Source organism: Bacillus rossius (genome assembly GCF_032445375.1).
Source record: "Bacillus rossius redtenbacheri isolate Brsri chromosome 4 unlocalized genomic scaffold, Brsri_v3 Brsri_v3_scf4_1, whole genome shotgun sequence".
Taxonomy (NCBI): Eukaryota; Metazoa; Arthropoda; class Insecta; order Phasmatodea; family Bacillidae; genus Bacillus; species Bacillus rossius.
This window is the reverse complement of record NW_026962010.1, coordinates 7143856-7167345: the sequence shown is the minus strand read 5'-3', so window position 1 is coordinate 7167345 and position 23490 is coordinate 7143856. Positions and strand designations below refer to the sequence as shown.

The window sequence follows — 23490 nt, the reverse complement described above, 5'->3', positions numbered from 1 at the left end:
GAGCACAGTGCGGACGAAAGCATAGATGTTTTAAGACAGAAGTTTGTGGCGCATTTGAAAGGAGAAAGAGTTTCGTGGCAAACGGAACAGGCAGAAGAGAGTGGGTCTGGCTCGCTTAGTACAAATTTTCTAAAAAATAAGTTTGCTTTGCGATCATTAGAAAATGTTCCGAAACTGCAGTCAGCAAATGTAGAGGATATATTAGAGTTTTGCATGGTCGTAGACAAGCTAGCTAACGCAAATTATTTTTCCAATGAGAGTGATTTAGTTTTGGCTGTTGCTTCGCGTTGCACAGGCTTAGCTTACGATATAGTCATTGCGGGTTATAAGAGTCATATGTCATGGGTTGATTGTAAGGAGGCGTTGTGGAATAAGCTTTGTCCTCGGCGGGTTCGTGAGCAATTAATTATGAGTAAAGTTTATAGATTTCAGGAGCTAAATGAAACCGTCTTGCATTTTGTGCAGGAGATTTTGGATTATGCGAAGGCACTAGGAGTGAGTAAGACTGAGGAGGAATGGGTTAGTCTTGTTCTCGAAAATGTTTGTCCACAGGTGCGTCATGAGTCGTGTTACGTGAACAAACCACATAAGTTGTCAGATTTATTAGAGTGGGCAGTGGCGGTGGAAAACGTTTGTTTTACCAGTTTCCAGTTCAAAAAGCAATTAATGCAAGGCGCGGTGGGCAAAAGTAGTGAAAGTTCGCGAGGGCCAAATAAAGTTAAGAAGGGAGGTACCTGTTTTCGGTGTGGGCGTTTAGGGCATTTCGCTCGTGACTGTCGGGTTTGACTTGAGGTTTAGGTTTTTTTATCGTCGTATTGGTTAGTTTTTTTTTGGGGTTTTAATTTTTTGTTTTTTTTGGGGTGGCTGCTCGACTTAAGTATAGGGCTTATGCTGCTGAGTAGGTTTCTTTTTGCGCCTTACGTGTCTCAGAGGTGGATTACGGTTACTACCCCCTAGTAAGGAATTATGTTGCTTGTTTGTTAACGAGTAAACGGGAAAGTGGCACAAAGCATTGTTTGGTCTTAATTATTGTTTTTTTTTTGTCTCTCTCTAGTGTTTTTCTTCGCGTGTTTTTTCTCACTGTGTGCTTTTTTCTTCTTGCTTTTCTTTGAGGTCTGTTGCTTGAATGGCGTGTTTTGAGTGCTTCCCCGTTTTCTCGCCTTATAGTGGCTCGAAGCTACCTCAATTTTTTTTGTTTTTGGTGTTAAATTAGTTTTTTTTAAGGGGGGGATATTGAGGCGTTGCCACGCCTCCATTAACTTCACTTTTATTATTTGTTTGTTTTAACGTCCTTTTAATTTGGTAATTATTTATATCATATGTTATGATAGATTGTTTGGCACTTGGTTCATTTTCGTCCTGAAGATTGATTAAAACAAAAGCATTACGGACATTCGCGGCGCTGCGCTTGTGTGTGTTTCCGCGAGCCAACACCGCGTGGCGCGCTGAGCCTTATGACGTCATGGTGACGCGTTAACCTGCGACGGTCTGCGGCTGAAGAGCGGCAGAGAGAGACGGTGCTGGCGGCTGGTGGAGTCGACTTCGGCTCGCGGGTGCAGGCGTGTTGCGCCGCTGCTAAAATGGAAAGGCTGTTCCATTCACCTACGCATCGACCAGTGCCCAGCCCGGGTTATCGTCCACCATGCTGCGCAACTACAAGTAAGCCTCGACGCAACCGCTATTAACAGCCGGACACCGGGTTGGTTTTTTAAGGAAAATCTATGAGCAGAGAGACTTGACTGATCATAAACTCAAATTCATTATCTTGCTAGTTTCTTGAATCGTAATGTGGCGAAATAAACTCTACTTCTCCTTTTTACGCTACGTGAGAATTTACGTAAACTGCAAGCCAGACTTAACACATTGCTGTGGTGCGGGATGTGAGACTCGCATAATTACGTCGAAACGAGAGTCCGGTTTGACCAAAACATTGGGAATTGTGCCTAAACAACAGTTATAGACAATTACGTCATCCAGGATTGTAATCAACGGACCTGTTAGGGAAAAACTAATGCTTTCTAAATATTTGTATAATTACCCGTAATATAGTGTTTATAATATGTGATTACTTTAGATGTCCTTTTCTTTAATGCGAGATCTAGATCTTCTGCAGATTTGTGTAAATGGTTCTGTATTTCAATGTACCAAGCCGATGCCAAGCGGAAATATTAAATAGTAAACAGGCAGTGATGTTTTCAATTATTATCCAGGTCATTCTTTTTTGCCTAGGGACCGTACTTCTCACTGCATTTAGTTGGTACTCCCTTCTGCGATCTCCGACTTTAAACTCGAGCGCCTTAAGTAAGGCCTCAAAATATACTTTTTACCAGGAAATATCATACGTGTAGAAGAGTACAAAAACACGGGACTCCAGGTCTGTACGAATTGCTGTTTCGCAAACAACCTAATGGCTATTCTCACGAAGTTTTGCAAGAGTACAAGAAACTTCTAGAAATAATCCATGCACATTTGTCGAAAACGATCTAGAAAGTGGCACATATAAAGATGAAGATCGTGACAAAAATCGACATTCTCACCAATCTCCCCAGTGAACTAGCAGTAAATGGTGAAGAAATAAAAAACCTAGAAAGTGATCGGAACTTTGACTATGTGTACTGGAACGACCCATACGAATTAGTCGACAGGCTAAAAAATTTACTTTCTTCTCTTGGTGCAGGCGCAATTTCGTAGTGCACGGACTTTATGATTTATTCCAGACGGACCTTTTTGAGATGATACCATATCCCTTAATGAATAAAGGTTTAAGTGCATGTTGACGGTCATCCATGTGTATAGCAAGTTCGCTTGGGCCAAACATGTGAAATCATAATGCGATCGACTTAACCAAGGCCATGACAGACATTATGCGCAATGCATGTGTACCATCGCATTTGCAAATGGATCTCGGCAAAGAATTCTACAATGTGACCTTCAAGGCTTTGATGAAGAAGTTTGGCACCAAACACTACTCACATTCAGTAATGTCAAAAAGTCTGTTGTCGAAAAGTTTACCAGAACTTTACGCAGCAAGATGTGGCGTCAGTTCACGGCTAATGGAAATTACAAGTGGCTGGATATTTTGCCGAAATTAATAAGCAAATATAGTTCCATGGAGCTTACTATCACGAAAATGGAGCCTAAAGATTTGAAATATTATCACCTCCTTCGAACAGTGTTTTCCAACACAAAGAATAAAGATCCACGAAAGAGTAAAGCTGACATCGGTTACATAGTGCGAAATTCCTTCGAGAAAGGTTTTACTGCGTTTTGTAGTCCCGAACTTTTCCGTGTGATCCACATTTGCGAATCGGAACCTAGGATCTACTTCCTCTAAGATTTGGACCACAAGCTTATTCGCGATAGCTTCTATGCCTAAGAGATTGAGACACTTCTGGTGTCTCATGTTATTATGTTTAATGTTTAATTATGTTTAATTTTAATGTTAACGTAAATTTTTTAGTTAATGCTTTCATATTTATTTTTATTTACGTCTTCCAAAGTCTCAGTTAACATTAATCAAAGACTTTGGTTTTCCGTGCGGCCATTTACCTCTGTTGAATGGACTTGTCCACGTATGAAATAGGGGGAATTAGCGGAGGGAGGTGGATGACATCACGGGTGTGTGACGTATGCAGGGGAGAGACTGTTTGGACTCTGGGGGAGACAGTGACTTGCGGGCGTTGACCGACGATGGAACAGCTGGTAGTTCCTGAACTGGAGTGGAGAGCCATAAATATGGGGTGTCGGTGTAGCTCCGTGCACGGGAGTAGGGACGCGACCCACACGGTCGTTGTTAACTGTTAACCCTGGAGAGTGCTACGCGGTGCCATCGTTGCCGCGGCCTGCATCAGCTGGTTTATTTGTTTTTCACCCCGAAGTGCGAAGACCGCTGCCATTTGTCTGTGCTACATGTGTCACCTACGCCGAGTCTACAGCCCGGGTACCTGGAGGCGCCGCGTGCGCTACAGTTTGGTAAATTTCTACTACACGGCGAGAATTATTGTAAGTAAAACTTTAATTTGTTATTGGTGGAAGAAGTAGGTTTGGGACGGTGTGCAAGCTTTGGTGTGGACTCCCCCCCCCCTCCTCCGTCATTCAGTACGGACTTAGACTTATGCGAAGGCAAGGCTTTGGTGTTGTAGGTAACGTGATCGCTACGGCCGGGCATCACGTAAGGATTGTAATTTTTATGTCTTTTTTTATGTATTTTATGCCACTTGTCAGTATTCCGTGTATTATTATTTATCCTTTTTTTATGTCAGAATAAATTTAAATGTTTGCTTACGAAGTAATTAGTATGAACCCTGCAATAATCTACTCAACACATAATCAAGTGTTTAATTTTAGTTTTGCGTCTCTACCGTTTCTACGCGACTAGCCATGGTGAGGTCAAAGTCAGCTGGGTTCAAACAGAATGATTGTAACCGGCTGTCCTGGTAGGGACAGACGTGGGCTGCTCGCCCCGGCACTGGGTAACAGGCGACAAATTATTGGTCGAGAATTGAACTAAGGTGATCGAATCAATCATTATATAAACAAGCGACTATAGTAGATTTTTGGAATTTTTTCCGAAATTATAGTTTAAATTTAGTGATTTTCAAGATGGTGGATGGATTTCAAGATGATGGGCATCCTAGCAACATATGATTACTGCAGTCTAGAGGTTAAAAATTAAACTAATATGGCAGCAGTTACCTCTATCATACTAAAACCATAAGTCAGAACCAATATGGTGGCCTCCAGCAGACGAAACCAATATGGCCGCCATGACGACATACTAGCTATAGTAATATTTATATTAGTGGTTGGATATCAGTCTGCCCCGGTGGTTTCCATGCAGGAAGGGTCCATCGCCATTTTTATTTTGCGATCGCCGGGTTCGAACCGAGGACTCTAAGCTCCATGACATAAGTGTGTTTAAAATTTAATTGATTACATTTTTTAGTGATTTTTAATTTTTCACGAATTTCTAGCTTTAAAAATATGGATTTTCAAGAAGGCAACATTTTTTAAAAAATATTGGAAGTTTTAATTAAAATTACATTAATTAATTTTTTATATTTATGAAAAATTCCTGATTTTTTTTATGTAATCTATAGATATTCAAGATGGTGACCATACCGAAAATTGTAATGGTTACATCATAAGATGGTAAAAAGTTCTAGAATTCAAAATGGTGGAACATTCCAGAAATAATATAGCGGATTGTTTTTGAAACAAAGATGGTGGGAAAACGAAATGGCAGATCCAAAACAGCCACCAGTTTCAAGGTAAAGGTCAAAGTCATCCAAGATAGCTGCCGTGACATCGGAACTCATGACGCAGGTCGACACCTCGACACCTCACACTGACCCCTGCCGCAGGAGCCCCATGCCTATAGGCCTACTACTCGCCAGGCGAGTGGGTATCGAACACGTGGTGCTTAATGGCACTTGGTGTGCTCTGTCCTGCTGTTTAATGTGATAGTGATTCTTTTTAGTTATTGTATCCCAGACCTTACACTGTTCAACATATAAGTAATAAAGTTGCATAACTCTTTTCTACCGGGTATCTAACTGCGGAAGAAAATCCATCGAAACATACATTACATTAATAGGTGATTTCTTTGATGATTTTTGACATTTTCCCCGAATTTGTAAGTTAATAATTACGAATTTTCAAGATAATTGCCATTATGTCTTCATAAGCTTACTGAAGGCTGGTAGGTGGTGAATTTTTGGCCGCTTTTGAGATTTTGGACATGATATATTAAAGAAGTGTCATTTTTAAACTATAATAAAAAAATTTGTATTTATCAAAGCTCGAACCAAGCACTGCAATAGATTGAATTAAAAATTTGTTTAACATGTTATTTTTTTATGAATTTTTGAATTTTTTCCGATTTTCTAGCTTCATAGTTTCAGATTTTTAAGATGGCAGCCAAAAGGCCGACAAGGTGGTGGATATCGCGACAGTTTACTGTCTGCTAATAAATAATTACTTCACTCTAGCAAGTAAAAATTAAACTAATAATATGGCTATGTCCTCTAGCAGACGAAAACAATACGTCGGACCAGAGATGGTGGTCTCCAGCAGACGAAAACAAGATGGCCGTCATGACATCATACTGACCAATGTAATATATTCCTTGGAATGCGTGGTGGGAGGTCAGTCACCGGTGGCTTCCATGAAGGAAGGATCTGTCGCCATTTTTAATCCAATGATCTCAATGGGTTAAAATCCAGTACTTTTTAAAAATGTTATCTTCAAAAATTGTAATAAATGAATTTTTTTATATATGTTATTAGTTTTCCCTCATTTGTCCTATAATAATTATTATGATTTTCACGATGGCAGATAAATTTTAAAATGGCAAAAAAAAATATTTTATTAATATTTATTTTAAAAATTTTAAAATTTCCCGATCTTCTAGCTTAAAAATACGAATTTTCAAGATCGTGACCTAAACTGAAAGTGAAACGATGGCATTGGAGATCGAGATCAAGATCAGGATCAAAGCTCCCCACCAGCTTCTTAGGGCGGTTTTCCCATGGATGATTTAAGTCATTTTAGGGGACATTTCAAGACAATGGCATTTTGGGGGAATAAAATAGGAAATTTTCATTCAAAACTTTAATTTTTCCCTCAAAATACGATTTTTTTTAGAAATTTTCAGAAATGTTGATTATTTTTGAGGATTTTTGAAAAGAAGATGGTTGCCTCCAGCAGTCGATAACAATATGGCGATGCCACCATAACGACAAATGCAAATCATAGGATTACGGTGCTCGATGTTTGAACGATATTAGCTATGTAAGTATATGAGTGGAGTATTCGATGATGATGTCATTGTAACAAAAGGTGCAATGCAAATGAGCGGGATACACTATAATGATGATGTCATTATTACAAAAAGTGCTCCGGAAATTATGTCATCTAAAATGGCCATCGCAAATGATGTAATCTATGATTACCACCGCGAATATTCTATAGGTAGCCCCTTAACCAGGACATACCAAACTTACCTACTTCTGTTAACTCAGATCTATTTAAGTCTCTAGCTTCCAGAAGTCTGTGTTGAGGTAATCGGTGACCTAAAGAGGGAGACGAAACCTAGAAAATACTTCCCCAAGTGCACTAAGCAGGTTTCCCAAACTCCGTTACAAACAGTGCCGATGGAGTTTTATATTTTTACGTATTCGTTAAATATAGATCGTGAAAAGCTACTCTTCTTAAATCCTTAACTACAATCCATGACAGTGGATTTCCAATTATATTGTATTCTTATGTCCTTGAGCCTGGTTTTTATATTTGAGATTACGAAGATTAGGAAAATTAAATAATATATTCGTTGAATTTTAATCCTTCTAAACCTAACTAAATTGTTGTAAATAGAAGCAAAATAATATTCCAAGCATTAATAACGAGTTTTACACTAATATAATTAAAAACTGAGAATGTTTTTGCTAATGGTACATCCAAACGATGGATAAGTCTCTACTGAAGCCATTCGTATACAGACATGTATATTTAAGATAAAATTATAAATTTTTGAGAAAATATTTAAAATTTGTATTATTATTATTTGGCTTGTATATAAGACCGCTGACGTGAAAACGTTTATACAAATTTGCCACCTCTACGAAGCCATATTAGTCTCGCTCCAAAATAAAAGGATTTAATTAAGCAGTAACAATAGACAACATAATTTAAATTTATATGTTTTTACTAATATCGTGTTATAGTCTGTAATGTTAAGGGGGTGTCTCCCATTTCAGATCATGATTTTATATTTATATTAATCACTGATCAACTTTTAGGCTTTTTCAATTGTTTAACTTTCACGAAATTATATATATATATATATATATATATATATATATATATATATATATATATATATATATACAGCATATACTTTTTGCATAATTAGCCACCAAAGTTACATTTGTAACATTTTGGGTTGTACAAATAAGGAGAATTAAATTTATTGGAGAACTGAAAATTTTTAGGTTTAACTGCAATGCCACTGGCTACTTCATGATACGGTTTATATTTCTATCACAAAAAAACATTTCAAGTTTCTTGGCTGTTAAAATCGTTACAAATTTGAGAATTTTGAAATGCCAGGTAAAATGAATCAGTACTTTCTCAAAGAAATTCAAAACCATTTAAACCTAAAAAGTTTCAGTTCTGCAATAAATTAAATTCTCCTTATTTGCACAACCCAAAAAAAAACGTTACAAATGTAACTTTTGCAGCTAATTATGCAAAAAGGTATGCGCAGTATATATTTTTCATTTCGTGAAACTTAAAAAGTTGAACAAGTCTACAAGTTTATCTGTAATTACTAAAGACCTGTAAAATTCGCGGATTCATTTCGCGATAGGACATAGTCCAAATACTTTTGACATTATTTTGCTTCATTGATTGGGCCACAGTTTATCTGAAGGACTCTGGGCCAATGAAACATCTTTAACAGAAGAATTACCGAATCACGATCATTCCAGTGAACAGGTGTTACGAGTCGGTAACCAAACAGCAGATGTAATTTGCACGAGTGCGTAGAGGATCATGGAGTCTACCTTTAGGTCTCTAGTAATTACTGTAAATATGAAATCCTGACCTGGACTCTGTGCAGGGCTACTACGACATGATGGACGCGGGCTACAGCCAGGGGGACTCTGTGCAGGGCTACTACGACATGATGGACGCGGGCTACAGCCAGGTGGACTCTGTGCAGGGCTACTACGACACGATGGACGCCGGCTACAGCCAGGGGGACTCTGTGCAGGGCTACTACGACACGATGGACGCCGGCTACAGCCAGGGGGACTCTGTGCAGGGCTACTACGACACGATGGACGCGGGCTACAGCCAGGGGGACTCTGTGCAGGGCTACTACGACATGATGGACGCGGGCTACAGCCAGGGGGACTCTGTGCAGGGCTACTACGACACGATGGACGCGGGCTACAGCCAGGGGCACTCTGTGCAGGGCTACTACGACACGATGGACGCGGGCTACATCCAGGGGGACTCTGTGCAGGGCTACTACGACATGATGGAAGCGGGCTACAGCCAGGGGGACTCTGTGCAGGGCTACTACGACACGATGGACGCGGGCTACAGCCAGGGGGACTCTGTGCAGGGCTACTACGACATGATGGACGCGGGCTACAGCCAGCGGGATTCTGTGCAGGGCTACTACGACATGATGGACGCGGGCTACAGCCAGCTGGACTCAGGGCTACTACGACACGATGGACGCGGGCTACAGCCAGGGGGACTCTGTGCAGGGCTACTACGACACGATGGACGCGGGCTACAGCCAGGGGACTCTGTGCACGGTTACTACGACATGATGGATGCGGGCTACAGCCAGGGGGATTCTGTGCAGGGCTACTACGACATGATGGACGCGGGCTACAGCCAGGGGGACTCTGTGCAGGGCTACTACGACATGATGGACGCGGGCTACAGCCAGGGGGATTCTGTGCAGGGCTACTACGACACGACGGACGCGGGCTACAGCCAGGGGGACTCTGTGCAGGGCTACTACGACATGATGGACGCGGGCTACAGTCAGGGGGACTCTGTGCAGGGCTACTACGACACGATGGACGCGGGCTACATCGACGAGTTCGGCTACGTGTACGTAACGGCGCGGGACGACGACATCATCAACGTGTCGGGTATCCGCCTGTCCACGGCACTGCTGGAGGACGTGGTGCTAGGGCACCCGGACATCGGCGACGCGACGGTCATCGGAGTGCCAGAGCCGACCAAGGGGGAGATCCCGCTGTGTCTGTACGTTGTCAAGAAGGGTGAGTATATGAAGCATACCTTGTTACCTTGTGGCAGTGTAGGTAAATAAGATTAAATACATAAATACTACCATTGACATTACACACTGCTGTAACAATTGCCCTTTCAGTTTCACAAGTACATGAGGAATGAACGGAAACAAGGTGTGATTCCGTCTGAATATAATTATTCTTTATTATTTAAATGATGAAATATATAACAGTTGAATGAGAGACAAATATATGAGGTATTAAAATGTGTTAAAATATAATTTCAATTACATAATTTAAAAAAGCTTTCGGATATGTTAAAAATACGGGCCGGCCCTAATAAATTATTAAAGGTTTCATTTAATATAAATAAACAAAATTAATTTAAAAAAATTCAAAGAGGCACAAACAATCCCATTGTAAGCGCTTAAAGTCCAGAACGAAAGATGTATGTAGTTCTTATCTCTTCAAACATAGTAATTTAAATGATATTCCAAAGGTTCATAAATATTGTAGGACCGGAGGTCTGATGCTCGCTGGCCCGAGTCCAGCAATCAACATGGCGTCAGGGCGCCTGATTGTTGGCCTAGGGAGTGTGCGAAAATGCGGCTAGGTCCGCATCCGGCTCTTGGACCTGTCAGACAGGGAAGGTAGCTTCTAGAGCCCGAAGCGGAGCACGTCCGGATCTGAAGGTCGCGAAATCGCGGTAGTCGCGGGCGTTTCCATAATTAAAAAAAATAGATTAAAAAAATAACTACTAAGCTCTGTACAGACAGACTAAACTACTTAAATAATTCACAGGGATAGCATCCCTTGTCTAACTGACTACATCTCCGGTTACGGCCGGACAAGTTTTGCTGTGCGTCTCGCCGATCCGCCGATTATCTAATGCAGTCCGTCTGGAATCGCGACGCGAAGTGTCCCCAGAGGGGCTGCGTGTCTTAATAAAAAGGAATAACTCAATCAAAAGGTGGGGGGGGGGGAGACTTTGGCGTCCGGACTGAAAGGAACCGAAGTTCTCCGAGTGGGAATCACAAAAAAACTCTGACTTCGATCTCTCGAAGTTGGTAGCACTGGCCGATTTTAGCGCTACCTTTGGAGGGGTGTTCGAAACAAAAGGATCGACTCGCCCGAGGCGTCTGCTACAGCCTGGGGCTGATGGAGGGACAGGAGAGAACTCTGGACAGAGAACAGAGTTGGCATCAGCGCGCTGTTTAGACAAGACTTGATGGATGTGTCGTGCACCAAAGATACAGCCTAGAGAACTGAACCAGAAGCCAGGCATAGTCCTGATAATGGGCGTAAGCTCATCTGAATTGACCGCTAAAGATGTGTAGCGTGATGGGATGAACGAGCATGAAGTGATTGCTGTAAGTTAAATCTATTACTGTAATATCCAGGCAATTTAATTCGGATAAATATTACAATCTTAGTAATTCAAAATATTTCCTTTTAAATCAATAGTCCATTAACTATCAAACCATATTAATAAAATAATATATCCTTTTATAAGATCCATTAAGTAGTACACCAGGTTTGAAAAAAAAAATTCCCTTAAATATGTGTACTTTAATACAGTTTTAAAATCAATAAATGTTTATATTACTAATTTACTTAAAAATTTTGAACATTTGACAAATACACTAAGGAAACAATCAATTAATGCATATTTTTCCTATAGTCCGGCGACTTTGTTTTCGACGCGCTCAGACCCATGTCAGGCGGTGGTCACGTGATTCTAGCGGAGTGGAGTGGAGGGGATCAGTTGCCAGTTGTGCGCTGCCTGGATACGCCGCTCCCGAGATAGTGCTTCGCAGGTCGGTTTACACGATACAGTGTTGCGTTAGAGCGAATACCTTTCAGCCACATCACGAAGAGAGTGAAGTGTGTTCGTGTACGTTGTCCTTGAGGGAGGAGTGGCCGTCCCCTACCTGCAGACGATTCGGAGGGGAAGGAGGGGTGGGAGTTAGGGAGGGAGGAGCTGCGCGGAACGGAAATGTCCAAGGACAATTGCTAATTTGCCGTGTTATAGTAATAGTTCCCTGATAAATGTGATCTTATTCAAACCATTACATTAGGAATAAAACTAATGTTGCATGGCTATAGCCGCTCAGAATAGAAGATAGAGCGACTCTGTGATGCAGGCACCAACAAGACCGAGCAGCAGCTCACCAAAGAGCTGACCACACTCGTGCGGGAACAAATCGGCCCCATCGCATCCATCAACCGAGCAGCGGCAGTGAGTGGCCTGCCTCGCACGCGGTCAGGCAAGACCGCCAGGAAGTCCATCTCTGACCTGGCGAGGAACAAGTTTGTGAAGGTGAGACTCGCCTCCTTGTAACCACTGCATGATGGCCCGGGTGTCTACATGTCTGCCTCAGGGCGTTCTCTGGTAGGCCCACTAGGAAGTCCGTCAACGACATTGCCAGAACGAGTTTGTGAAGGTGAGACTCACCTCCTTGTAATAACTGCATGATGGCCCGGGTGTCTACATGTCTGCCTCAGGTGTTCTCTGGTAGGCCCGCTAGGAAGTCCATCTCTGAACTGGCGAGGAACAAGTTTGTGAAGGTGAGACTCGCCTCCTTGTAATAACTGCATGATGGCCCGGGTGTCTACATGTCTGCCTCAGGTGTCCTCTGGTAGGCCTGCTAGGAAGTCCGTCAACGACATTGCCAGAACGAGTTTGTGAAGGTGAGACTCACCTCCTTGTAATAACTGCATGATGGCCCGGGTGTCTACATGTCTGCCTCAGGTGTTCTCTGGTAGGCCCGCTAGGAAGTCCATCTCTGAACTGGCGAGGAACAAGTTTGTGAAGGTGAGACTCGCCTCCTTGTAACCACTGCATGATGGCCCGGGTGTCTACATGTCTGCCTCAGGTGTTCTCTGGTAGGCCCGCTAGGAAGTCCGTCAACGACATTGCCAGAACGAGTTTGTGAAGGTGAGACTCACCTCCTTGTAATAACTGCATGATGGCCCGGGTGTCTACATGTCTGCCTCAGGTGTTCTCTGGTAGGCCCGCTAGGAAGTCCGTCAACGACATTGCCAGAACGAGTTTGTGAAGGTGAGACTCACCTCCTTGTAATAACTGCATGATGGCCCGGGTGTCTACATGTCTGCCTCAGGTGTTCTCTGGTAGGCCCGCTAGGAAGTCCGTCAACGACATTGCCAGAACGAGTTTGTGAAGGTAAGACTCACCTCCTTGTAATAACTGCATGATGGCTCGGGTGTCTACATGTCTGCCTCAGGTGTTCTCTGGTAGGCCCGCTAGGAAGTCCGTCAACGACATTGCCAGAACGAATTTGTGAAGGTGAGACTCACCTCCTTGTAATAACTGCATGATGGCTCGGGTGTCTACATGTCTGCCTCAGGTGTTCTCTGGTAGGCCCGCTAGGAAGTCCGTCAACGACATTGCCAGAACGAGTTTGTGAAGGTGAGACTCACCTCCTTGTAATAACTGCATGATGGCCCGGGTGTCTACATGTCTGCCTTAGGTGTTCTCTGGTAGTCCCGCTAGGAAGTCCGTCAACGACATTGCCAGAACGAGTTTGTGAAGGTGAGACTCACCTCCTTGTAATAACTGCATGATGGCCCGGGTGTCTACATGTCTGCCTCAGGTGTTCTCTGGTAGGCCCGCTAGGAAGTCCGTCAACGACATTGCCAGAACGAGTTTGTGAAGGTGAGACTCACCTCCTTGTAATAACTGCATGATGGCCCGGGTGTCTACATGTCTGCCTCAGGTGTTCTCTGGTAGGCCCGCTAGGAAGTCCGTCAACGACATTGCCAGAACGAGTTTGTGAAGGTGAGACTCACCTCCTTGTAATAACTGCATGATGGCTCGGGTGTCTACATGTCTGCCTCAGGTGTTCTCTGGTAGTCCCGCTAGGAAGTCCGTCAACGACATTGCCAGAACGAGTTTGTGAAGGTGAGACTCACCTCCTTGTAATAACTGCATGATGGCCCGGGTGTCTACATGTCTGCCTCAGGTGTTCTCTGGTAGGCCCGCTAGGAAGTCCGTCAACGACATTGCCAGAACGAGTTTGTGAAGGTGAGACTCACCTCCTTGTAATAACTGCATGATGGCTCGGGTGTCTACATGTCTGCCTCAGGTGTTCTCTGGTAGTCCCGCTAGGAAGTCCGTCAACGACATTGCCAGAACGAGTTTGTGAAGGTGAGACTCACCTCCTTGTAATAACTGCATGATGGCCCGGGTGTCTACATGTCTGCCTCAGGTGTTCTCTGGTAGGCCCGCTAGGAAGTCCGTCAACGACATTGCCAGAACGAGTTTGTGAAGGTGAGACTCACCTCCTTGTAATAACTGCATGATGGCTCGGGTGTCTACATGTCTGCCTCAGGTGTTCTCTGGTAGGCCCGCTAGGAAGTCCGTCAACGACATTGCCAGAACGAGTTTGTGAAGGTGAGACTCACCTCCTTGTAATAACTGCATGATGGCCCGGGTGTCTACATGTCTGCCTTAGGTGTTCTCTGGTAGTCCCGCTAGGAAGTCCGTCAACGACATTGCCAGAACGAGTTTGTGAAGGTGAGACTCACCTCCTTGTAATAACTGCATGATGGCCCGGGTGTCTACATGTCTGCCTCAGGTGTTCTCTGGTAGGCTCGCTAGGAAGTCCGTATCTGACCTGGCGAGGAACAAGTTTGTGAAGGTGAGACTCACCTCCTTGTAACAACTGCATGATGATCCGGCTGTCGAAATGTCAGCGGTGTGCGATCTGTTTCCCCTATGCTGTGGCATGGAAAAAGATCGACAAGATAATGCCCAGTGTAGTATGTTCATTGCATGGTGGTGCAGATATTTAATTTAAATGACATTATTGTGCATTCTGCCGCACAATTGCTGTAGCAAGATTTCTAGAGAGTCCATCACCGATGTAGCAAGTATCAAGATCGTCAAGGTAAGATCTAGCATTACGTATATGTAATTTGCACGATTGTAGAATTGTACGATTGCACGAACGTCCGCAGTGTGCGATCTGTCTCGCATATGGCGTGGCAAGACTGCTAGGGAGTCCATTACCTACATAGGCAGTATCAAGATCATCCAGGTGAGACCTAGCATTATTTTCGCACCGGGGTTAAATTATTAGATGAATAATTTAAAAACAATAAATTCAGTAGGTAGGATTCTTTAAAAAGAATTCATTTTAACTTTATTGGGAGAAACAGTAACTCTAGGTAAACTCGCTTGGCATCTACTTAAAATTTTCGAAAGGAATTAGTTGTAATTCTTCTTAACTTCATAAAATACTCTCTAGTTAAATGTATCTATGATCAAATAAAAATAGGTCCGTCATCCCGTACGGGATATCGAGATATAAATAAATGAAGATACTTGAGAATAAATTAACATTAATTCAAAACCAACTTACATTTATTATCAAATTTTTAAGGTTCAAAACCAGTATTTAGCAACAGGTAGTCTTTACAGGTAATGAGTGCAATTACAGATTCAGATGAAGAGTTCTTCAAGGGATTCAATGGAAATGATGAACTTGAAGAAATCGTTCAACAGTTAAGATCTCATGGCACCCTAAGGCCTAAAGCTGTCGATCCAGATTTTGTGACTGACTTCATTGCAGAAAACAAGCCACTCACACCAGGGGAAGCTTTGACAAGTCCACATGCTGCCAAGTGGAGGGAAGCAAACGATGGAGAACTATCTTCATTTGTTAGTAATGAAACTTATGAATGGATATACTTACCAGATGGCGCAAAGTCTCTCAAATAAAAATGGGTGTTCAAAATTAAAATCCAGACTCCAAAGTACCTAAATACAAGGCTAGACTAGTAGTCAAGGGTTGTGGATAGAAGCTCGGTATAGACTATGAGGAAAACTTCTCACCGTACATTAAACACACTTCACTAAGATGCCTCTTTGCACTGGCAGTAAAGGAAGACCTTGAGATAGTGCATATGATGAGAAAACTGATTATTTACATGGCCACTTAGATGAAGTGATATAAAAGTGCAACCTCCAGAAGAGCTCTAGATATGGCGGCCTAGAAAGTTTGGCGGCTCAAAAAGGCTATGAATGTACTTACAAAAGCGGAAGGTGCTGAAATCTTCGTCTAATCCAAGTCCTTACAGGGATGGGGCAAAGACAGTCCAAAGCAGATCCTTGTGTCTACTTTAAATATACTAACGAAGGTTTCTTTATATGTGCCATACATTTTGACGACCTTATAATCTTCACGAATGAACCGCAAATTCAGATGGAAGTCCGAAGGAAATTAGACATGAAAAACCTGGTCTGATAGAAAATTGTCTAGGTATGATAATCAATAGAGACAAATAAAATGGACAACTCTCCATTGACCAGAGGAAGTATAGAGACAGCATGCTTCATAAGTTTGGCATGTCGGACTGCAACCCTGTCTTAACCCCAATGGAGGTCAGAGCCACCCTCAGGGACCCTTTGCAAAACAGAACGAAACATGATAGTGACAATGTGAATTATGGTGAGACAGTACCATACCAGCAAGCTATTGGCAGTCTCCTGTACCTGTCACAAGTTTCTCGCCCAGACATATCTTGTGCTGTTAATTGCTCGAGTCAATTTAACAACCACAAAATGCCATTGGCTTGCTGTAAAGATGGTGTTCACATACCTGAAAGTGACTCGAGACTTGAAATTGCTTGATAAAAAAAAAAAAAGAACCATGAGTTACTTAGCTACAGCGATGCAGATTGGAGGAGTGACGATGATAACAGATACTCAATTACTAGCTGCAGTTTCAAGTTCATGGGCGGACTGGTTTCATGGGCTAGTAAGAAGCAAACACTCTAGTGGTGTATCCCAACTCCTCTGTTTTTTTCCTGTATTCGGTTAATGTGTGTATGTCGCAGCCATTGCCGTTTGTGTGGTGTTTATCATGTGTAGTAAAAGACAATCAGTACTTATTGACTACCACATTATCTAAACTGTATATACCCAATAAAGTCCATCATTGATGTAGTGAGGAGAAAGTTCGTAAATTTAAGATCAGCATTACATTTTAATTGCATTATGGTACAGGTATTTGACTGTCAGTAGGTACGATCTGCCTCCCACGTGCTTTGGCAGGACTTCAAGAATGTCCATCACCATCCTGGTAAGACTCCTCGGGAGTCCAAAACCGACGTAGCGAGAAACAAGGTTGTCAAGATGAGGCCCAGCATACAATTCAATTGCATTAGATTGCTGGTGTCTGAACAAATGTGTGGTGTGTGATCTGCCTTACATGTGTTCTGCTGGGGGGTTCATCGCCAAAGTCATGAGGGAAAAAATTGTCAAGTTGAGACCTAGCATTATGTTAGTATGGATGTCTGAATGTTCGCTTTGTACGATCCACCTCACACATGCTGAAGCAAGACTGCTAACGACTCTTGCCGATGTAGCGAAGAACAAGATCAAAGTGAAATCCAGCATTATATTTTAATTGCTCAATGGTTAGAGGTAACTGACTGTCCACAATGAGCTATCATCCCTACACTTTCTGTAGCAAGACTGTTAGGGCAAACATTAATGATGTGCGCGAAAAAAGATCTTAAAGATAAGAACAAGCATTATATGTTAATTGCATGATAGTACAGAAGCTCTGTAGCAAGACTGATACAGATTTCTTCACTGATGTATAGAGGCACAAGATGATCATGGTCTTGTTAATTGTATGATGGTATCAATGTCTGAATGTCCACGGTGTATACTTTGCCCACTTCTACTGTAGCAAGATTGCTAGGGAGTCCAACACTAATGTAGCAAGGAACCAAATTGTCAGGATGAGATCCAGTATTTATTATATGTCAATACCATGATAGTAGGAATGTCTGAATGTCCGTGGTGTACGATCTGTCTAGACTGCTAAGTCCATTGACATCCTGGGAAGACTGCCTTGAAGTCTATTGCCATCCTGCAAAGAGCAATGTTATCAAGTTCAGATGCATCACTATCAATTATTTTCATGATGGTCCGTGGTCTGTGGGTTCATGATACACAATCTGTGCCAGAGCACATCTGTTTTTAGTCCTCGCAAGAACAAATTATTCCAAGTGAGATCAACCATTTGGTGTACATTGCATTACTGTCACTGTGTCTTTTAGGCCGGAATGCACGGTCTGCCAAAAACCAATATATTTGGTTTTATACCTGTTTGAAAGCAAAAAAAAGTATTGTTATTGCTTTTATTTCATTATGCTGATTGACATATTAATATTATTAACTGTTCTTTCCTTCCTAGAACTGAAAAAATGTTATTTCTTAAATCAAGCTAATGTGATTTCTTTTGTATTGCACTTCCTATTTTCTGTTGACAGATCTCAGGAACAATAGAAGACCCATCCGTGTACAAGGATGTCAAGAGAGCTCTGCAAACTCTAGGTTACGCTAGAATGGCCCCAGATCCTCAGTGAGAAAACTGACTTCACTACTGTTTTCTTTCCCCCACCTTTCATAATATTCCCTTCTTTTTTTTTTTCTAACACCCGGCCATTAACATATTGACAAGTGTTATAGCTTGCTGCATTTTTTCTGGTAGCCAATTCTAGAGTGTTTTCGAATGTAGATATTTACAGTTCTTGTTTAATATTGTGCATACTTTTTATTTGCTGTTGAAAGAAAATCATTCAATAAATAATTTTATAATTGTGATTGTTTATAATACTTTACACGACAACCTTAAGGTAAAGAGGTGCTAGTAACTTCTGATGTTCCTGCAATGATATCAAGTGATGAATTTTAGAGTGTTGGTTTAAGCATAGTACCAAGATAATGGATCACTACTGCTACTGTATTTATTTTACCATATATATTAGTACTCAGTAACTTGATCTATGTATAATAAAACAATATTTACATACATCATAAAGAGTTTCAAATAATTTAGTACCATCACATGTAGGCGTTTTTGTTATGGGGGGGGGGGGGACCTTTCGTGTACACCCATTCCATTAGTAATTAAAAAAAATGGATAATTTTTAATTTCCTTAAAATATTGATGAATTTTCTAGTATGTACTGATTTTTTTACTTAATATTTAAATATTTTTCATTATACATATATAATTATTAATCATTAATTAAAAAAATGTTCTAATATTGTTTTACAATAATTCACTTATTACTTTATTTTTTCTAAGAAGATTCCTTTTTTAATTCAAGCCTCTATAGTGTTTAAATATATAGCATCAGCTGATGATTCAGGAGAAAGCAATGCGTTCTTTCAACCAGCCTTCGCACTCACCAGATTCTTTCAACCGGCCTCTGCTCCAACCAGCCACCACGGGTTTGAGATTATTTTGACTCGCAGACCTGTCGCGATGTGTATCTAGCCACTAGCCTATTCAGTTCAGTTGAGCTGCTGATTTACGGTGGTATTAATCAGTTTGCACTTTAGTGCAATAACATTACATAAACACATGTTCTGTTCCGAAAACAATTATTACTTTAAATTTTGCTGAAATATTGTTCACAATATTGTTCAATGTTTGGAAATGTTCGAGATAAAATAAATTAAAATAATTAATATTACATTTCTGAAATTGTAATGTATGTTTATTATATATAACAACTTATGGAACAGAGTTATTAAAAAAATATTACCCAGAAAATTACCAAACATTACCAAAGGCAAAATAACATTTTTTTTTATTTCAAAAAATATAAAAAAAAAAATTAGTGCGTGCCCCACAACGGCTGTGCAGTGGCAACAACACCCCCCCCCCCCCCCCCCCAACCCACACAAACACAAAATAATAATCACTGAGTAAATGGCAATAGTAACCAAAAACTAAGGACTAAAATTCAAAAGGAGGAAACACCCAATAAATTGCAATACTACACGGTGGAGGAAGAAGCTACAAGGCGGTTATCAAGTCCCCAGGCGGAGTTACACTTTGTTAAATGATTATTCTAATGCCTTCTTCGGGGGTAACTAATATTTTGTTCAATGAGCTTCATAAAAATGGTACTTCTTATCAAGCCCAGTATTTTAGCTATAACGTGTTATTTAGTATGGAGTATGGGTAAGCCTAACGCTGTAATGCTTGATTGTTGGATTTATGCCTTTTTCCATAATTTTTGAAGTTATTAAATTTCTAATTTAAATTTTAATAGAAATGCTTTTATGTGCCGCCCTCATTTTGTCTGTAATTCTTTACTTAGTATTGTTTTGGGAACATCTAGTTTTTGGATCAGCGCATTTGCTATTGTAATACCCCTAGTGTCTTAAAGAATAATTAAGTAATTAGATAAAAAGATTTGGAAACTCTGAATACTGGGGCCCCTCAATTGATAGCTATAAAAGTCAACAACAGAGGCGACACTAGGAGCAAACAAAGAAAATTTAGAGACTCCCTACGAACACTTGGGAGAAAAAGGATCGTTATTATATATTAAATAAATAGAAACAACTGTTACGTCTATAGACTTCCTTATTTTATTAATCATTGTTCTTTCTTTTTTTATAGATTAAATTTTCCTTAATAGCATCTGTTTTTCATTGATAAGTGATCTTATTTAAATTCCTCACAATTACAATTATTATATTATATTCTTTGAACTTATCTCCTATTGGGCCGGCCCTGAATGTTTAACAAAAATAACAATACTTAAGCACATTAATGAAATCAACATTGGTAACTTTAAGGGTTGTACATATAGTCCTTGCAAAACATAATATAAATTTCTTCTCCTCGACTTGCTTTTACTGTCCGCTGTCTTAACTGGGTTACACTATTTTTTTTTTTGTTGAGTTCGTGAATAGAATAATAGAATAATGTGGGTATCACCCGGGGCTGTAGGTAGACGGTGAGCGAGGTAGTTGGCCTAAAGGTGGTGGGGTCTGCTCAAGAACCGACTCCAGAGGTTCTGGCAGAGGATTTTGGCTGCCCCAAACTTGGAACCCTGTCTGAAACAGAAGTCCAAATTCCAAAGAATTAGACCTGTTTCCAGACAGTATGCTTAAATGGCGCAAAAGGCCAATAGAAGGAAAATTAAAGGGGGGGATGACGTCAAGACTTACCAAAACAGGGTGTTGGTCCTGGCGCTCAGGAGAGGGCGTCTCGTCTCCGAAAACCCGAACCACGATTCGCGGTAGCCACGGAAGTCATCATGTGTAAATAGAAAATAATTTATATAGAAATACTAAGTTTATCTACTTTCAACTAAACTACTGACTGGTTAATAATAATTTTAGATAGGGACTCCATCCCTCTAGTCTGAGCAGACTACATAATATACGGTGCGATGTCGATGATTCGCCGAAGATCGCAATTACAAACGGTACCAGTCAGTCAGGAGGCGCGCACCGAAGTAAGTTCAGAGCGGGATATCACCAGGATATCATAAGCGCGGGGTCTCTAGAGAATGGGAGGGGTGGTAGGCTCTGAGCCGAAAATGACCGAGTCCACCCGAAGGTGTCCGGCATAAAAAATGTAGATCTTACTGGAGTGACTGCGCGACTGAGGCGCTATCTTTTGGTGGCGAGAAGAAGTACTAATAAATCGACTAGTGACCGACGAGAGTGTCAAGCTAGGGGGTAATGGAGTAACCAGTGGTGCCACCTAGCGGCCTGAGACATAAGGAGGGGAAAGGTTGTCGTTACCTCCGCGCGAGCGCGGTAGTGTCGGCGCCGCCGACGCCCACGAGTGGCGTTTGTTACCACAGCCGTCGCTAGGTGTCGCTAAAGTCCAGAATCGTAACTGCGGCTGTCAAGCCTGAGATGGCCTTGACTCCGGTTAACGTCCCCGTGCGGTCGTCGCTCCTAGCCACACTTCTGAGAAGAAAGTGGTGGGTGAGCAGTAGGGGGATGGCTTCAAAAAACGCATGGTCTGTGGGACACAAGGCCCACGGGATCCTCCTGTCGTGTCTTGCTGCTAGTGAACCTTATACCGATTCGTGACAGAGTTAGCAGGGCTCAGCACTGCTTCACAAGCTGCTCTAGGCAAAAGAAGACCCGCGAAGAAATAACGTTACCGGCCTCCGACGTGCCTGGAGGCGGGAGAAATATTAGCCAGAAAGCTAGCCTAGCATGAGGCTGGAAAAGAAAATCAGCTCGCCTTGAGAACAGAGGCTGAGGGCCTGGACGTAAAGAAAATAAGATGAGAAAAAAAAATAATATTTCCAAAAATATTTAAAATTACAAAATTTTAAATAAAACGTGCCTAAATCCCTAATACACGGCACATACTCCCCCGCGTTAAAGCGGAGCTTAGGGGAAAGCACAAACAAAAACCAAAAACTTCAGTAGGACGAGTTACCAGGTTCGCCTGTATCCTACTACTTACATGCTAACACACAAAAAATATTAAACACTCTTATGAACTAATGTGCACATTCTTAATGACTAACATGATTAAATTCATTATCTTAAATAAAATTATTAACTTAAGTGGCCACTTAAACTAACACCTTATATTAAGTTTTCTTACAAACTAGTACCATGGATTTTTATTGTTACTTAATGTTACTACCTAGGTTTTGTATTCTTCAGTTAAACTCCTTATTGAGTCTTAAATATATATATCTGGCATGCCAAGGCTTAGAGAAAGTAATCGCTCCTATTTTATATTCGGATGCGCTTTCTTAAGGTGGGAGATGTGCGCTCGTGTCACATACTCTCCGGAACTGGGGTCGGCTAGACTCACAGTCACTGGGGTTAGAAATCGTTGGATCTGTAATGGTCCAGTCCAGCGATACGATAACTTGGCCGATCGCTTATCGATGGCCTTACTCTGCGGGTGTGCTTTGCACATTACCGTGTCACCTACCCTGTAGGGGTTAGGGAAGCGGTACCTATTGTACCTTCTCTGACTTGTTTGGTGAGCCAAATTTAAATTCCTACGCGCCTTTCTCCAAATCTCCGCGATGTCCTTGGGATCATCCGGCAGTAGGTCTTCGAGAGACCAAAGATTGGAAAGTGGTGTGTTGGGCTTATAAGTAAACATAATCTCAAATGGGGTGGATTTGTGTCCTTCATGTCGGGCATAATTAAATGCCATCTGTAACCACACCAAATTACTGTCCCATCTTTCCTGCGCATTCACGTGGAACGCTATGAGCGCCGAACGAAGATTTCTATTAAATCTCTCCGCGTGCGAGGGTTTAGGGTAGTATGGCGATGTTGTCACATGCTGTATACCATGCGAGAAACACATGTTCTTGAAAGTTCTGGATGTAAACTGTGTTCCGTTGTCGGATACAATTATGTTCGGTAATCCTGAAGTTTTAAAAATGTGATTTTGTAATGCACGCACAGTGGTGTCAGCTGTAGCCTTACGGAGTGGAATAAGCCAAACAAACTTCGAAAAAGCATCTATGCCCACAAGAAGCATAGAGTGTCCGGATTTGGATCGAGGAAACGGCCCTACAAAATCAATAAAAAGTTTTTGCATAGGTCTTTCGGCTACTTCTGAGGCAAGAAAACCGTACTGTGTATTTTGTGCAGGTTTACTTAATGCACATAGCTTACATAACTTAACTCGCTGTGTAATGTCCCGGTGCATTCCTTCCCAAATAAAATGGCGTCGGATACCTTGAATGGTTTTATAAATGCCTAAATGGGCACCGAGAGGTGAACTATGGTAATATGTGAAAATCATATCACGCAGATTTTGTGGAAGAACAATTTTAAGGTGCCTTGACTGTTGTGTACGTTTTTGTAGGAGACCTTTAGCTAACTTATAGAATTTCGGAGCTGTACCCGCTTTAACTTGTTCAATTATTT

At 41.6% G+C, this 23490-nt stretch overlaps 1 protein-coding gene across 1 annotated transcript in view; it reads left to right on the top strand.

The window, feature by feature from the left end:
• Positions 1 to 18634, top strand: part of LOC134541501 (acyl-CoA synthetase short-chain family member 3, mitochondrial) — a 138059-nt gene extending 119425 nt beyond the window's left edge. Inside the window, exons 12-14 of the mRNA XM_063384995.1 lie at positions 9584 to 9806; positions 11921 to 12096; positions 18084 to 18634. Coding sequence (XP_063241065.1) covers positions 9584 to 9806; positions 11921 to 12096; positions 18084 to 18179 — 495 coding nt within the window. The 3' untranslated portion in view covers positions 18180 to 18634. The remainder of the gene's footprint in view (positions 1 to 9583; positions 9807 to 11920; positions 12097 to 18083) is intronic.
• The last annotated feature ends 4856 nt before the right edge of the window (positions 18635 to 23490 follow it).